The sequence below is a fragment of the Rhinopithecus bieti genome, unplaced genomic scaffold (assembly GCF_001698545.2).
Source record: "Rhinopithecus bieti isolate Rb0 unplaced genomic scaffold, ASM169854v2 scaffold_44159, whole genome shotgun sequence".
Lineage (NCBI taxonomy): Eukaryota > Metazoa > Chordata > Mammalia > Primates > Cercopithecidae > Rhinopithecus > Rhinopithecus bieti.
In genome coordinates, this window is record NW_016818573.1 from 639,575 (window position 1) to 656,795 (window position 17,221).

At 58.7% G+C, this 17,221-nt stretch overlaps 2 protein-coding genes across 2 annotated transcripts; one reads left to right on the forward strand and one right to left on the reverse strand.

The window, feature by feature from the left end:
- The first annotated feature begins 6 nt into the window (after positions 1-6).
- On the forward strand, positions 7-4,875 carry TMEM151A (transmembrane protein 151A). Its single transcript, XM_017857199.1, has 2 exons — positions 7-213; positions 2,425-4,875. The coding sequence occupies exons 1-2, from the start codon at positions 139-141 to the stop codon at positions 3,754-3,756; spliced, it is 1,407 nt and encodes a 468-aa protein (XP_017712688.1). The 5' UTR covers positions 7-138; the 3' UTR covers positions 3,757-4,875.
- A 9,303-nt stretch (positions 4,876-14,178) lies between these two features.
- On the reverse strand, positions 14,179-16,740 carry CD248 (CD248 molecule). The gene has a single exon (XM_017857343.1). It carries the CDS (start codon positions 16,727-16,729, stop codon positions 14,456-14,458), a length of 2,274 nt encoding a protein of 757 aa, XP_017712832.1. The 5' UTR covers positions 16,730-16,740; the 3' UTR covers positions 14,179-14,455.
- Positions 16,741-17,221: the final 481 nt, after the last annotated feature.

Sequence of the window (17,221 nt, forward strand, 5' to 3'; positions counted from 1 at the left end):
CTCAGGCTCGAGCTCCGCGCACTCCCTCCGCTGCCGCTGAGCCAAGCGGACGCCCCCGGGGGCCGCGCCGCAGCCCTCCGTGCTCCCCCCTATCATGCCTGGTGCCCGGGCTGGGGCCGCCCAAGCAGCCAGGACACCATGCCCGAGGACGGCGCTGGCGACGGCGGGGAGGTGCCCGCGCTCATCCCTGACGGCGAGCCGCTGCGGGAAGAGGTACCGGCGCTGGGGGGCCGGAGCCGGGCCTGGGGCGGCGTGAAAGGGACGAGTGCAGAAGGTGACCCCAAGAGAGGGGCTGAGGAGGGAAGTCCCAGAGCCCCTACGGCCAATGACGTCATTGGGGTCACCTGCCTCCCTGCCAGGGGTCCAGGGGCCCGCGTTGGGGGTAGGGGTGGGGCGGCTGGACAGCAATATGGGGGGCGACTTCCGCCCCCGGCGCCCCCTCATCCAGCCTCGCCCGTCCTGTGACGTCAGCGCCTGGCCCCCACGCGTCCCAGTGCCGCAGCCCAGCGGGGGATGCTGCTTCCACAGCCAGGGCCGCGGGGTCAGGTCCCCAGCCCAGCCTGGCAGCTCACGAGGTGTCCGGGCAGTGCCTGCAATGCAGCAGCAGTCGCAGAGCCTAGAGGGGAGGAGGGGAAGAGGAAGGGAGGCGCCTGGGTACCCCTTCTCCTTGTCCCCGAGGTGAGGATTGAGGGTCCATTCTGCTGACTGGGACCCCGGACGGCCCCTCCTCAGCCCTAGCCAGTAAGGTCTGCAGGACCTGGGGCCCCGAGTGATGTGTAGGGTGACAGGGTGGAGAGTGGGGCTGTGTGTGCATTTGGGTGAATGTAGCCTGCTTATGTGTGTGTGTTGTGTGGGTGTGTGAATTGGGGGTGTGTGTACCCTGTAGTCAGGTGAGGGGTGAGTGGGTGCCTGGCTCGGGCTGTCCCTCAGTGGTCTAGGTGTGTGCATGTGAGCGAGTCCTGTTGTGGGTGGGTCTCTCCCTGTGGGGTCTGAGGAGCCTAGGCGTCAAGTTGCAGTGGGGGTGGGGAGATGTGCACTGTGATCAGGTGAAGGTCTGGTATCTCTGGGCTTCACTGCATGTGGAACGTGTATGTGCATGTGTGTGTCCTGTGGTGGATGGGTGTGTGCTATGTGTGTGTACCATGCTATGGTTGTGGGAGTCTGTGCTCTGGGGACAGGTGAGGGTCTGGAGTTTCCTGGTGACAGGCAGTGTGGCCCTCCATGGTGGGTGGGTCTGTGATGAGCATGTGTTGGAGGGGCGTGGACAAGTGTGTGTGTACCTGACAGGCCTTGCAGGTCAGGTGGCGCTGTGCTCCCGTGCTGTGTGATGGGGACAGGCTGTATCTGGGCTGGGCTGGGGGATGGTTCCTCCCCCCTCTTGGGCCTCTAGAGGCCTGGTAGGTCTGGGGTAGGAGAGGCGACCCCTTAACCCCTCTTTTGTTGTTTCCACTTTTTCCACGCCTTTTTACCCTTCTGCTCTCCCCACTGTATACCTACCTGCTTCTCTCTCCATGGGCACCTGGGGGTGAGGTAGCTAGGCTGGCAGCCCTGCCAGGGAGGGTGTGGCAAGCCCTCTGAGCCAGGGAGTGGCCCCTGCTGCCCAGCAGCTGTGTCCCGCCCCCTCGCTCAGCACAGATGAGTGGAGGATGGCCCTCCATCTGCTCCCCACCCCAAGACTCGCACCTCCCCCGTTCTAGATGCTCCTGTTGACTCAAAAGCCTCTGCTGAGTCTTCTGAGTCCCTATGGAACAAGGGAGCAGAGGGAGTCTCAGGGTAATGGTGATCATATTTATTCCCATGGCCAGACACTGTGCTCAGATCTTCACACGTATGATCTTGTTGAATCCTCACAACAGACTCAGTTTACAGATGAGGAAATTGAGGTCCAGAGAGGATGAGGGATGTGCCCAAGTCATACAGTAAGTGCTGGAGCCAGCACTGGCTCCTGGGCAGTGAAACTCCAAAGCCCATGCTGTTTATACCTCGGACCCCTTCCACCCTGGCTTCCCAGACCAACAGGACCAAGAATCAAGGCCCAGAGAGGGCAGAGATATAGCCAAGTCCACACAGCAAATCAGGGCAGAGCAAGGGCTAGAACTCAGTTTTCTCAATAGCCAGTGCAAGGATCCATCCCTTCTGGCAGAGGCGGACCTGCTGTGTCCTGTGTACAGTTGGCCCAGTGCTAGCAGGGCACAGTGGAGGATGGATTTGGGGTAGCGAGTCCTGGGTTTGAATCTGCAGCGCCACTGTGAGTGAACTGGAAATGTGAAGCCTGGAGCAAGCTGCTCATCCCTCTGAGCCTCAGTTTCCTCCTCTGTAAAATGGGGCTCACGGTATCACCTCCCTCAGCTGGGTTAAGCAAAGTGGCAGGCCCCACTGATGGCCCCACCTGACACAGACTTCCCTTTCTCTGCCCACCTGCAGCAGCGGCCCCTGAAACAGTCCCTGGGAAGCTCGCTGTGCCGCGAATCGCACTGGAAGTGCCTGCTCCTCACGCTGCTCATCCACGCCTGCGGGGCCGTGGTGGCCTGGTGTCGCCTGGCCACAGTGCCGCGGCTGGTCCTGGGGCCCGAGGCTGCCTTGGCCCGGGGAGCCGGTGGCCCACCACCCACCTACCCGGCCAGCCCCTGCTCTGATGGCTACCTGTACATCCCGCTGGCCTTCGTCTCCCTGCTCTACCTCCTCTACCTGGCCGAGTGCTGGCACTGTCACGTGCGGTCCTGCCAGGCGCCACGCACCGACGCCCACACCGTGCTGGCGCTGATCCGCCGCTTGCAGCAGGCGCCGCCGTGCGTCTGGTGGAAGGCCACCAGCTACCACTACGTGCGGCGCACCCGCCAGATCACACGCTACCGCAACGGCGACGCCTACACCACCACGCAGGTGTACCATGAGCGCGCCGACAGCCGCATGGCCCGCGGCGAGTTTGACTACTCGGCTCACGGCGTCCGCGACGTGTCCAAGGAGCTGGTGGGGTTGGCGGAGCACGCGGCCACGCGGCTGCGCTTCACCAAGTGCTTCAGCTTCGGCAGCGCGGAGGCCGAGGCCTCGTACCTCACGCAGCGGGCGCGCTTCTTCAGCGCCAACGAGGGCCTGGACGACTACCTGGAGGCGCGCGAGGGCATGCACCTGAAGGACGTGGACTTCCGCGAGTCGCTCATGGTCTTCGCCGACCCCCGCAGCCCGCCCTGGTACGCTCGCGCCTGGGTCTTCTGGCTCGTGTCGGCGGCCACTCTGTCGTGGCCCCTGCGCGTCGTGGCCGCCTATGGAACGGCCCACGTGCACTACCAGGTGGAGAAGCTCTTCGGCGCCAGCTCGCCCCCGCCCGGGGCCGTGCCCAGCGGGCCCCCGCTGTCCCGCGTGGCCACAGTGGACTTCACTGAGCTCGAGTGGCACATCTGCTCCAACCGGCAGTTGGTGCCCAGCTACTCGGAGGCCGTGGTCATGGGCGCGGGCTCGGGCGCCTACCTCAGAGGCTGCCAGCGCTGCCGGCGCTCCGTCAGCAGCAACTCGCTGCCCCCCGCCCGGCCCAGCGGGCCCCGTCTGCCCTTCAGCCGCAGCCGCCTCTCACTGGGCGCTGGGGGCCGGGCCACGCCAGGGGTCTTCCGCAGCCTGAGCGGGGGGCCCCTGGGGCGCCGTGGAGAAGACACGGAACCCCTCGAGAGCCCGCCCTGCTATGAGGACGCCCTCTACTTCCCGGTGCTCATTGTCCACGGAGACAGCGGCTGCCAGGGGGATGGGCAGGGTGCGCTCTGAGACCCCACAGCCCCAGAGTAGCCCCTCCCCACCATTCCACTATGGGCTTAGATGCCCGAGTGATTGTCGTCCAAAACAGGCGGGAAAACAGACCAGCCACACATAAGGGGCAGGGGTGAGGGTGGGGGTGGGGGTCCTCAAACAGACTAAAATGCAGTGACCCGTGGTCATTTTGGAGGAAACGGAGGCCACCTAAGTGGAGCCTAAGAATCGCCCCCAGCGTGGCTTCACCCCCCAAGATGGCCGATGATCTGGCCTGGAGGCCTCTCACAAAGGGCAGGAGAAGAAGCTTCCAGAAAGGCTGGGATGGAGGAGGAGTCCTGTGGCCAGCTGTTGCCTGCAGCAGAGGCTGCCTGTGGACACTTCCCTGCCGGGGCTGAGGCCATGCTGGGAGCTTTCCAGCGACGCAGAAGCACAAATTGGTGGGTTGGGGCCATGCGCAGCCAGGTTGGCTTCCCTGGGGCTGAAGAGCTGGCTGTGGTGGCACCATGGCCTTGGCCCTGCTACTCACCCAACATTCCCATCCTCCCCTGATAGGCCCCTCGGTGCCTGCCCTTTCGCGTGCTGCTCAGGGCCAGTCACTGATTGGACCTAACAGTGCTGTTCCTCCACTGGGAGCTTGGTTCTTGGAGCACAGCCTTGCCCCATGCACCTGTACTGTTTCGCCTGGTGCCCACCGCACCCTCCTCCCACATTCAGCTACCCCTACAACCTGGGGTTCCTTCTCAGGGCCTCACCTGGTCCCCACATCCCCTGGCCTCTGCTCCTGCCTCCCAAAGTCCATGTCTGCCTCCATCAGTCACACACACCCAGAGACGCCCTCTCCTTGCCCTCCCGGACTTATCTACTCTTCACTTTCCTGATGATCCATGGGGCCCAGACCTAGAGGGCATCCAAGGGGCCCGGCCTCGGCCGCAGCCTCTTGGATGATGTCCTTGCTCCACCATGCAGGCCCTTGCTTCTCCCATCAATGAGTCCTGGCCCAGGGGACACTGACCCTCCCCCAGGGAGGAGAGAGGGGTTCCTTCCCTTTCAACGAGGGCTTCTACACCCTCTCAAGGGTGGTGGGGAAGGGAGGAGGCTGAGAAGATGCAGATTAAATAAAGGTATGGAATGGAAGGCCTGTGCATTCCTGGGTCTTGGGTCCGAGGCCACCGCTGCAAGCATTATGGGCCTCCGTGGTTCAGGGCACGATGAGGGGTTCTGGGAAGGGACTCAGAGTTGGGCTTCAGTGTTCACAGGAACAAAGTAAGCGGAAGAGAAGAAACCTCCCCTGCCTAGCCTGGGGCCTCTGAGACTCAAGTGTGAAGTCGTTCTGAGCACCTGGCTCCCCTGAATCTGGTATCTGGCCCTGGGTCACTGCTAAGGCATTGTCAAGGTGACCCTTCTTCCAGCTTAGTGGGGGATTCCATTCTGTTGCTGGGCATGCTGAGGGCTAAAGGAGTGGTGGCTTGTCCCCAAAGTGGGGAGAAAGAGCTATGGTCTGTGACTGGAGTTTAGTGTCCCCCAGCAGCTACTGACATTATCAATCTGAGGGAAAGGGCACGAAGCAGGTCGAAGGACACAAAGCTGGAAAGGGCAGCCCCAAACCAGGGCAGGCTGGCATGGAATCCAAAGGCAGAGAAAACATCAGGGAAAAGGAAGGTCCTGACTCCCTGATGGAGCTCTGAAAGACTCCTGGACGTGGCATTGTCACATGTGCAGCAGTAAAGGGTGTTCACTGTGCAAGGGCAGTGGGCTAAGGGGCAAGCGTGCATGGAATCCAGCCTACAGGCCACTCCCCAAACTCTGGCATGGAGCTACATCCACTTGGAGAAAGGGGACCCTTTTCCCATTCACGCAAAGGTGGCATAACAGCTAGAGGTGACCCTGGAAGGGTGCGGAGAATGGGTGGATTTCCCTAAACAAAGACAGGGCAGGCAGTGTCTTAGACAGCGGATGCTGCCCAGACAAAGGCCTGGCTGCCGGGCATGAGCTGAGGTGTGACGAGGAGATAGAAGCAAGAAACCATGGAAGGCTTTGCTGTAGCTTCCGTGCCAAACCCTAGAATTTGTCCTTACACTGGAGCAAACTGGGCAATCTGGAACCGTGGAAGGGGGATGGGCAGGGACGTGATACAGTCAAGGCTGCATTTTAGGATATTTAGCAAAAGTCCAGCTACCTGCTGGCTCTGTGAGGAGGGTGGAGTGAAAGACCAGAGCTCTCCCTGTGCGTTAACCGACAGCCTCTCTTCTTTGGGAGTGAAATCAATTCCTCATTCAGAAGCAAATTAGGTGGAAAACCCTATGGTGCCCAAACATTCAAGAAGGCTACAGTGGGTGGCCGGGCACAGTGACTCATGCCTGTAATTCCAGCATTTTGGGAGGCTGGGGCAGGCAGATCATTTGAGGTCAGCAGTTCGAGACCAGCCTGGCCAACATGGTGAGACCCTCCCTGTCTCTACAAAAAATACAAAAATTAGCTGGGCGTGGTGGCAGGCACCTGTGACAGCTACTCAGGAGGCTGAGGCAGGAGAATCACTTGAACCCAAGAGGCAGAGGTTGCAGTGAGCTGAAATTGTGCCACTGCACTCCACCTGAGACTCTGTCTCAAAAAATAAATAAATAAATAAATAAATAAATAAATAAATAAATAAGCTCCAGCAGATAGGGAAGCCAGCATGCTGGTTCCAGCTCCTTGCCATGAGAAAGACCCTTTTTCCACCATTCTGCTCTAACACCATAGCCAACAACTGCCCACTGTCCACTATCCATTGTCCTCCCTTCCCCAATGACAGAACTGCAGTTTTGCTGCAGATGGCAATGTGCCCAGCTAAAAGGCAATATTTCCAGCCTCCCTGGCATATATGGTATGACTGTGTGGCTCAATTATAGGATATTAGACATAAACAGAAGGTGCTGGAAGGGATCTCCAAGAATGCCCCTTGAATAGAAGCAGTATTGGTGAAGGCCATTTTTGTCCTCTCTGCTTCACCCTTCATTCAGCCTGGGATGTGTATGTGATAGCTGGAATGCCAGCAGCTATCTTGGAGCAGGAAGTGACCTTGAAAATTGTAGCCACGTGCTGAAGATAGCAGAGTAACAAGGTAAAAGATCCTGGGCTTTTGATGACACCATGCAAGTTTCCATGTCATCCCTTGGGTTGTCTACCTCCAGACTTCAATGAGAAAGAGAAATAAACTGTAAGTCTGCTTAAGCCCACTGTTTTTTCTTGTCTGTTACCAGCAGCTTTTACTAGTTATCTACTGCCACATAACAAATTATCCTAACCCTAGTGGCTTAAAAGAGCAATAATTATTATGCTCTCTCCTGGCTTCTGTGGGTCAGGAACTCAGATAGGACACAATGGGAATGACTTCTCTGCTCCATGACATCCAGGGCCTCTGCTGGAAGACTCAAACACTGGGGCTGGAATCATCTGAATGCTCATTCACTCACATGTCTGGCAGCTGATGCTGGCTGAGGGCTGAGGGCTAAGAGCCTAACTAGGGCTGTTGGTGGGAACACCCACACAGGGCATCTCCACGTAGCCTGACTTTCCTCATAACGTGGTGGCTCGGTTCCAAGAACAAGTGTACTGAGAGGGTGAAAGCTGTATTTCCCTTTATGATCTAGTCTCCGAAGTCACATGACATCACTTCTGCCCCTTTCCATCGGTCAAGGCTATTATGAAGGTCTACCCAGTTTCAAGGGGAGGGAATATAGGATCTCATCTCTCTATGGAGGCTTGTCAATGTCACATTGTTAGAATAGCATGTGGGATGGGAGATATATTAGTGGCTATCTGCAAAAATGCAATCGACCGCTGAGCGAAATGCCATTTGCCATTCCTAACTGATTGATACCCGTAAAGTGATCTGCAAAATGAACACCAAGCTCTTTATAGTGCTGTTTTAAGGAAGGAAGGTGGTGGCATGTCAGATATGGGCCTTCCCAGGGCAGAGTGAGCTGCTCAGATCATTTATGGTGGCCTTCGGGCCTACGGTAGATTAAATATGGCCACAAATTGTTTACCACTCCTCTCTTCAAGAGGTGGAATCAGGCTGGGCGCAGTGGCTCACACCTGTAATTCCAGCACTTTGGGAGGCTGAGGCAGGTGGACCACTTGAGATCAGGAGTTCAAGACCAGCCTGGCCAGCATGGTGAAACGCCGTCTTTACTAAAAATACAAAAATTAGCCGGGCATGGTAGTGTGCACCTGTAGTTCCAGCTGCCCAGGAAGCTGAGACAGGCGAATCACTTGAACCCAGGAGGCAGAGGTTGCAGTGAGCTGAGATCACACCACTGCACTCCAGGCTGGGCAACAAAGCAAGGCTCTATTTCACAAAAAAAAAAAAAAAAAAAAAAAAAAAAGGAAAAGAAAAGGAAAAACAGAGGTGGAATCTGTTTCCCCTTTAAATCTGGGCTGGACTTGTGATTTGTTGTGACCTATGGAATGTGAGGGAAGAGATGTTGGCCCACTTCTGAGGCTAGGCCTCAAAGACTCTTGTAGCTTTCACCTTTGCCCTCTTGCAATCCTGAAACCACCATCTATAAAGATGCCCAGCCAAGCCTCCTGACAGATTTGAGGCTGCGTGGAGAACTGAGGACCCCAGCCAAGAGTCAGCATCAGCTCCAGATATGGGATGACTGAGGCCATCTTAGACACTGTAGGCCCAGTTGAGCCATAGATGACAGGAGCCTCAGGAGTGACCCAAGATGAGACCAGCAGATGAACTACCAAGTTGATCCCAGCCCAGACTGCTGTCCTAAAGAATGAGGGGAAATAAATCTTTGTTTAATTCACTACATATTGGAGTGATTTGTTACATGCAATAGATCACTGTCACAAGGCTCTAAACCCAGCTGCACTTCACAAGGGAGGGCACTGGGCCTGCACAGCCAGGAAGAGGAGGGACCCAGAAACCCCACTGTTTGATGGACAGCTTTCAGCTCACAATCTCCTGATGGGAGACGGGGTGGTCACGTGTTCAGACTCTCTTGGAGTCAACACCAAGCCAGGGTGTGCTGTTCTAAACTGTTCTCAAGAGGAGAATTCATGCCTGAGGAGTGGTGCAAAGTCTGGCTCCCAAACCCCAGCTGCCTCTGCCTCTGCTCTCTCCTGACATGGGCTATGCACAGCATGGCAGGAACAGAACCTGTAATTTCTACCCCTACCCCCACCTGCTCCTCTCTGTCTTCCATCTCAGGAAATAGAGCTACCATTCAGTCACATTCAGTCAGTTGCCTAAGCCAGGCACCTGCACGGCAAACCTCTTCTTTTTTTTTTTTTTTTTGAGACAGAGTCTCACTCTGTCGTCCAGGCTGGAGTGCAGTGACCAATCTCAGCTCACTGCAAGCTCCGCCTCCCGGGTTCACGTTCACACCATTCTCCTGCCTCAGCTTCCCGAATAGCCACGCTTGGCTAATTTTTTGTATTTTTAGTAGAGACAGGTTTTCACCGTGATAGCCAGGATGGTCTCAATCTCCTGACCTCGTGATCTACCCGCCTCAGCCTCCCAAACTGCTGGGATTATAGGCATGAGCCATCACACCTGGCCGCCTCTTCTTTTTTTTTTTTTTTTTTTTTTTTTTTTTTGAGATGGAGTCTCGCTGTCGCCCAGGCTGGAGTGCAGTGGTACAGTCTCAGCTACTGCAACCTCCGCCTCCCGGGTTCAAGCTATTCTCCTGCCTCAGCCTCCTGAGTGGCTGAGATTACAGGCTCCTGCCACCATGCCTGGCTTATTTTTGTATTTTCAGTAGAGACGAGGTTTCACCATGTTGGTCAGGCTGGCCTCGAACTCCTGACCTCAAGTGATCCGCACGCCTCAGCCTCCCGAAGTGCTGGGATTACAGGCGTGAGCCACCACATCTGGCCAGGTGTGGGCATTTTCTGATTAGAGACTTGGCTATCACATATGGACTGGCTTTGTTGTAGGAGGTAAAGATCACAGGATCTGCCTGGGTTCAAACCTCCACTTACTAGTTGGTCAACTAGGGCAGATGGCTTAATGCACTTAGGCACGTGCCTTCAGCTTCCTACTCTGTAAATTGTGGTAAGAATGGCACTTACTTCATGTTGGTTATTATGAATCTTACATGGATTAAGCCAAGTAAAGCCCTTAGAAAAGGACCGGGCATGTAAGAAGTGCTTTCAGGTCAGGCATGGTGGCTCACGCCTGTAATCCCAGCACTTCGGGAGGCCGAGGCAGGTGGATCACCTGAGGCAAAGAGTTCGAAAGCAGCCTGACCAACATGGTGAAACCCTTTCTCTATTAAAATACAAAATTAGCCAGGCATGGTTGTGGATGCCTGTAATCCCAGCAACTTGGGAGGCTGAGGCAGGAGAATCGCTTGAACTCGGCAGGCGGAGGTTGCAGTGAGCCGATATCGTGCTATCGCACTCCAGCCTGGGCAACAAGAGAGAAACTCCGTCTCAAAAAAAAAAGGGGGGGGGGGNGGCATGTAAGAAGTGCTTTCAGGTCAGGCATGGTGGCTCACGCCTGTAATCCCAGCACTTCGGGAGGCCGAGGCAGGTGGATCACCTGAGGCAAAGAGTTCGAAAGCAGCCTGACCAACATGGTGAAACCCTTTCTCTATTAAAAATACAAAAATTAGCCAGGCATGGTTGTGGATGCCTGTAATCCCAGCAACTTGGGAGGCTGAGGCAGGAGAATCGCTTGAACTCGGCAGGCGGAGGTTGCAGTGAGCCGATATCGTGCTATCGCACTCCAGCCTGGGCAACAAGAGAGAAACTCCGTCTCAAAAAAAAAAGGGGGGGGGGGCTGGGCGCGGTGACTCAAGCCTGTAATCCCAGCACTTTGGGAGGCCGAGACGGGCGGATCACGAGGTCAGGAGATCAAGACCATCCTGGCTAACACGGTGAAACCCCGTCTCTACTAAAAAATACAAAAAACTAGCCAGGCGAGGTGGCGGGAGCCTATTGTCCCAGCTACTCTGGAGGCTGAGGCAGGAGAATGGCGCAAACCCGGGAGGCGGAGCTTGCAGTGAGCTGAGATCCGGCCACTGCACTCCAGCCTGGGCGACAGAGCGAGACTCCGTCTCAAAAAAAAAAGAAAAAGAAAAAAGAAACCAGAAGTGCTTCAAGCATTCACTATTATTATAGTCATTATTAGCACTAAATCCTACTTCCATTGGTAGTGGCCAGGGTACGAGCATTGGAACGTGGTCTGGAAAGAATCCCTCTTCCCAGGCCTGATTTGCCCGGCGGTGAGCAAGGGCAAGTTTGGCAGCGAAGGCAGGAAGCAAAGGGCCCAGCTGGAGCTCAGTGGTGTCAGCTCCCTTACTCCTCAAGGGTTGCTCCGTGTCTGTCGCCCTAATGTTTGAAAAATATTTTACTGGGTTCCTAGCCCGGAACTTCAGCGTCTCCTGCCCTCCAGGCCGGTATTTTCAGATGTAGAGATGAGAGCTGAGATAGCGTCTCCCTTGAGACACTGTCTCTAAAAACTACGATCTTCAGCTCCTAATTGAGGGCTTCCCCGCCCAAACCCACCCCTTCGCAACACACCCCCCAAAGAAGGTGTCTAGCCTTTGGAGCACTAGGTGGCGGCAGGGGGAACCTGGCCCTAGGTCGCCAGGTGAGAGGCGATGCTTTCGCCCCTGAGAACAGGATTTGTTGGGGAGGGACAGCGAGAGTTCGACCAGCCAGTCACTTTAGAGACTGTCAGGGGCGCTCAGCTCTAGGGTGGTTCGAGGGCCAGTGCGAAGCTCCCTTAGGGACGAATTTCCATATACGACGAAGGGCATCTGCGAAAGGATGGGCTGTCCCGTGGGGGGAGTCGGCAGATATTTAAGTAACACTAACATTTAATGAATTAAGCAGCTATTTATTGAGTGATTAGTACGCTTTGAGAGAGGGGCCCTACCGAGGCCTCGCGGTGGCTGTAAGTCCGCGGGGCCGAGGCCAGGTGGCGCCAAAGGCCTTTCGACGTCATGTGCGCGGCTGTCGAGGCCCAGTCTCCGGGCTCGCCCAGAGAACCCGAAATCTGGACAAACGGAAACCGTAGGTGGAGGGAGAGGGCTCCAGGGCCAGGTTCAAGGGCATCCTGGTGAGAGATGAGGGGTTCCGAGGACTGGTGAATCTGGGCATACCCCGAAGGTGGTAAGGGACCCAGGCGTGGAGTGGGCGGGGCTTGCGCCCAAAACGGTGGAGCCTGAGTGTGGGCGGGACCTGCGATAAGAGGCTCGGTAGCGCTCTTCGCAGGGCGGTATTTGTGCGTAAGGCCGCAGCCGGGACGCTCTATGTGGGCGGGACTCGAGGCCCCCCTAAGGGGCGTGGCTTGTAGCTTTCGTGGGCGGCCCCGGGGGCGTGGCTCCGTGTAGGTGAACTGCTGCCTCCGAGCGAGGTGTGACAGTCCTGCGAGGGCGCAGTTCTTCCACTTTTGTGAGCTTGAGGGGGGCGGGGCTTGTAGCTGGGGGCGGAGCCTGAGGAAGAGGTTGAGGGGAACTTCACACGTTCCCTGGAGGGCGGAGTTTACATCGTCCCCCGACAGAGTTAAGACCTCTAGGGGATTCCCTGCAGTGTCCAGGGCTCTGTGAGGCGAAGTTTGCAGTTGTATTAGGCGGGGCCTGCAGCGCCGCGTGAAGAGAATGTGTAAACTCGGGGCGAAGTTCATACCTCCGAGAAGCGGAGACTAATAGTTCTGCCAATCTGCGCGCGCCGAACGGAGGAGGCGGGGCTTGTGGATTGTGGGCGGGGACTGGGCGGGGCCGAGAGGGCAGAGGGGCAGGCACCAGCGCTGCTGGAATCTTTGAGTTGGCAGGGGCGGGGCTTGTGGCTTTGTGGGAGGGGCCTCTGGAGAGTTCCCGGGGGCTCTCTTCGGTTCTGCAGCGGGTAGGCGTCGCTTGTAGCTCCGGGTCCTAGCTGATACCACCGGAGTATGCAGTTCTCGGTCGCGCCCGAATGAGGCGGCGCCTGCGAGTCAGTGGGCGGGGCCCGGGCTGGGCGCAGGCGGGGGTTCTGCCCTGGGAGGCCGTCTGTTTAGGCCCGCACGCAGCTCCGCATCTGGTGCTCATTACCAGATGACAAAGAGCCGGCTCTGGGCCCCCTTCCCCACTCCCATCCCCCGCCTCCGACTGCAGTGCATTTAACTCCTTCCTGCCCTCGGGGCACTCTGGATCCCTACCCGAACTCATGCAGGGGACTTCAGACCTTCCAGTCTCGGCAGGCCTTGTCGCTCCCCACGCTTCCTCACCTCCTTCCCAGACCTAGCCGTCTGGTCCGCCTCGCAACCTTCATTCGCATCCAGCAAACCTGCCCGACGGCGTCTCCGAGGTTAAAACTGTGCAGGATCTGGCGGGGACGTCTGGTTTGAGTTAGGGGAACGTGAGAGCGGGGACTGGGGGCAGTGCGTAGCGTTCCCTCCGCCCCCTCCGCGACCCCCTGGTTCATCCCCAGCTCCGGCCCCTCCTTTCCTGGTTCCCTGGGGCCCAGCTCAGTCTTCCAGCTCAGGTCCAGGCCCGAAGGGGGCGCTGGGCCACTCCTCCTCGCCTGCCCGGGTGGTCGTGGCGGCTCTGCCCCGTCCTAATTAGAGGCCCCTGAGAGGCTGTAACTGAAAAATTACAGAGGCGGTGGGAACTGGCGCCTCCCCTGCCCAGGTCTCACCCCTGCCCCCCAAGGCAGTGAGCCCGGAATGAGGGAGGTCACCCCCACCAGGCTGTGATCTTTGACCAGGCCCTTCTCCAGTTCCTGGGACACCTCAGTCCTGAGCAGCCGGAGCCCTCTCTCAAGCTCGGGTCGGCTGAGCTCTGTCTGTCCCCCACCACCCCCAGCCAACATGGACAAGAGCAAAGTACGGCCCTGGCGAAAGAAGGCCTTGCTCCTGCGGCTGTCCAAGCAGTTAGCATGGGATCTCTCCCGGGTTCCTGGCCCTTCCCAACCCAGCCTCCTACCCGCAGCAAGTGGAGGAATGCCTCCAAGAGCACTCACAAACCAGGGGGTGGTAGTCCCCTTGAGTGACCCTGACCCCCAGCCCCCAACTTCTGTGAAGCTTACAGGGATGGGAAGGGAAGTGTCTGAAGAAAGAAGCAACTCACCCACTAGCCCCCTCCTTCACTCCTCTGAATCACCAGCCCCAGAGCCTACTTTGACCCCTAAACCCCAGTTTGGGTCCAGTTCAGCAGATGCCCTAATTCTACAACCCTCCCCTAGATTCAGCCCCACCTTCTTGGAGCTTTGGTAAAATGAGGAATAAATACGAAATTCTCCTCATGCCAAATCTCCCACTGCTGGGCTCAACTGTGTGACCCTGGGCAAGGTTCTGCCCTCTCTGGGCTCCTGCTTCCCTGAGAATCTCTGAGGCATACCCTGTCTTAAAGGGATCTTACCTTACCTCCTTGAGGACTCAGACAAACTGAAGGAAGATCACTTCCTTTTTTCTGAGTCCTCCCAGAACCTCCCTTAAGCACCAGTGGGGGTCAGAAGCCTTGGGTAAGGTTGACACCCCATTTATTGGAGAAGACCCCAGCACCCGCCCCCTGAGGTCTTAAGGGCTTTGGTGTATCCTTGGTCACGAGCGCTGAGCCAGGAAGCAGAGTTCCTGAGAGCCAAGTCTAGTGGTTGAGAGAGGACCCTGGCTGGGCCTGGGGAGCAGGAAGCCATCTGTCCAGCTGGGCAGCCCCTGTGGGTCCCTGGTGCAGCCCCGGCCATGTGTCCAGCGCACACCCCTTCCCCCTACTCCGTGAGGGGGGTCTGCACCCCATCACACGCTGGTTCTGCAGGTCTGCACCCCTGTGAGGCTGCCCCTGGGGGGCATGGGTTCCGTTGGACTCTTGCTCCCAGCATGGGTGACCCAGCGATAGCAGTCAGTGATGCGCTTGTTGGGTGCATGGGGGCCACAGCGGGTGCAGTACACAATGCCCAGTGCAAGCAGGACCACCAAAAAGACACACGTTGGCACCAGGAGTGCCACCAGAAGCCACCGGTCATCCCTCTGGATGTGCTCGGCAAGACCAGCCTCCCCCAGGGCTGTTGGGGCCGCTGTGGGAGCTGCTGAGGGCAGCCACAGGGCCAACTTGGGACTGGGGCCATCTTCCCTTGGTATTTGGGGGACTTTGGAATGGGGATGTGTAGGGCTGATGGGTGAGGTCTGGTTAGTGGGGCTCTGAGAGGGCAGGAGGGTGGGGAGGGCTGGGGGGTGGGTGGCAGCAGGCACAGAGACTTGATGGGAAGGAGACACAGGGGACCTGGAGCTGGCGGTCAGAGAGGGCTGGGCAGTAGGGATAATGGGAAGCTGGGTAGCCTGGGTTCTGAGGACAGGGGAATCTGAGGCTTGAGGGGGTTGATGGGCACCGAGTGTGGTGACCAGAGGGGCACGGTTAGGTGGGATTGCAGGCAAATGAGTGGTGGTCTGGGTGCCAGCGACCTGGGTGTCTGGAAACATGGGGGACTGGTGGGCAGGGAACAGCTCAGGATATCTGGTTGAGATCATGGGGGGCTGGTGGGCAGGGGGCTGTGCTGGATGAGAGACAGAGAGAATACCGGGTTGGTAGGCAGAAGGCAGATCTGGATAGTTGGCTGCGATTACGGGGATCTGGTGGTCACGGGACAAAGCTGGGTGTGTGGCAGGGATCGCAGGAGGCTGGTGGGCAGAAGGCAGTGTGGGGCGCGTGGCAGAGACCACCACAGGCCGGGTGACGGAGAGCACTGAAGAGTGGTAGGGCACCCTGGGGGCACTGAGCGGGGGCGGCCAGGTGGGTTCTGGGTAAGGTATCTGTGGCTCTCTGTCCTCTGGGAAGCTCGGTCTATAGGCCAGGGCAAAGTCAGGCGGCTGCGTAGGCTCCATCCACAGGATCCCAGGCATCTCCGTCCAGCCACCTCCAAAGGCCTCCCAGGCCTCGTCTTCATCTTCCTCATCCTCCCCATCATCCAGCAACTCATCTCCGAGATCCTGGGAAGCCCGGGCACCCATGGCCCCTGCAGGGCTGCAGCTGATGCCATCAGCCTCCAGCTCATGACCCTCGCTACAATAACACTCGAAGCCACCAACATAGTTGACACACATCTGCTGGCACACACCGGCAATCTGGCACTCATCTGTGTCCACACAGCGGTGCGGATCATCCTCCGCTGGTCGGAAACCCAGGCGACAGTGGCAGCTGTAGCCTTGTGGCCCACCGGGCTCACACTGCTGCTCGCATGGAGCCTGGGCACAGGGATCCTCGCAACTGCGCCCGTCTGCTGCCAGCCGGAAGCCCTCAGTGCAGCGGCAGGACACGTGACCATCCACCTCCTCCACACATTCGTGTTCGCAGCCCCCGTTGTCAGGGCTGCAGCCAGTCCCCAGGCACAGGGGCCCAGCCCGTGACCAGCCCACACCTCCCTCAGGCTGCTTCACGCAGAGCAGAGAGGCTCCCCTGCCAGTCTGGCACTGCACAGCGGCCACGGAGCCGAAGGGCACCCACTCAAACTCTGTGGAGACCAGGTGGAAGGGCGTGGTATAGATGGCTGGGCCGGCCTGGCCCGCCTCATCTTGCAGCGCTGGGCAGGCATCCTCGAAGCCAAACTGGCACAAGTAGCCGTCGACAGCCAGCGTGCATGAGCCCTCCAGCCAGCGGTGCTCGCCAGTCGCCTCCAGGGCCACACAGCGCTGGGCCGGGCAGGGGCCTCCAGTGGCTGGCTGGGCCCAGTTGGTGAAAGCTGTGTCCTGGTCCCCTGTGGTCCACGTGAAGCCGCGCAGTGGGCGCTGCAGCTGGCATTGCCGGGCCTGCCGCTGCAGCCCGATCCACAGCAGCCGGCTGGCCGGGCCTGCACCCACCAGGTTGTCCACACGCTGGGCCTCCTCGGGGGTCCGAGGAGTGGCCAGGTCCCCCCCCAGCTCGCGGCAGGCCCGCCAGGCCTCCAGAAAGGTGCGGCGCCGCGGGAAGAGAGCGTAGCAGCTGCTGGGGCCGCAGGCGGAGCGGGGCTCAGCAGCCCAGGGGTCCTGGCTCAGTGTGGGCCCTGCGGCCGCCCAGGCCAGCAACAGGCGCAGCAGCATCGTGATGCCCCTGGACTGGTCCGGCCCCGGGCCCGCAGCAGCTCTTGACAGGGGGAGGGCCTGGGGCCTCCTGCGGGCGGGCCGGGGGCGGGCCTGGGGCCGGGCTCAGGCCTTGTAAGGAGTGGGCTGGGGCGGCTGCCAGCTCCCTGCTCCCTCTCCCCCGGGGGCCGCTGGAGCAGGAAGCAGTGGGGTGGGGGGCGCTAAGATTGGGGGCGGAGGAGGGGAGGAGGTGCAGTTGACGGCTGCCCCAGGCCCCATAGGGCTGGGAGTCAGGGGGTGGGAAAAGCCTGCCTGCCGAGCTCTGTGACCCTCAAGTTGAGACTCAGGGCTGTGGAGTGAGGACGCTTCCCAGAGACTCAGAGACCCAAATCTGGACACAGCAGCCCCGTCACACCCGTGAGCAGTCTCAGCCCAGCTGCTCGCCATGCACGGGAACACCCACATGCCCACTCCCTTCTTGCCCCACAGATGCGCGCATGCGCCTCCCCCACC

What these genes read in the sequence shown, in the direction of transcription:
- TMEM151A (XM_017857199.1), top strand. Translation starts at nt 139, where the DNA reads ATGCCCGAGGACGGCGCTGGCGACGGCGGGGAGGTGCCCGCGCTCATC. An exon ending in GCGAGCCGCTGCGGGAAGAG is followed by an intron (nt 214 to 2,424) that starts GTACCGGCGCTG and finishes GCCCACCTGCAG; the next exon opens with CAGCGGCCCCTGAAACAGTC.
- CD248 (XM_017857343.1), bottom strand. Translation starts at nt 16,729, where the DNA reads ATGCTGCTGCGCCTGTTGCTGGCCTGGGCGGCCGCAGGGCCCACACTG.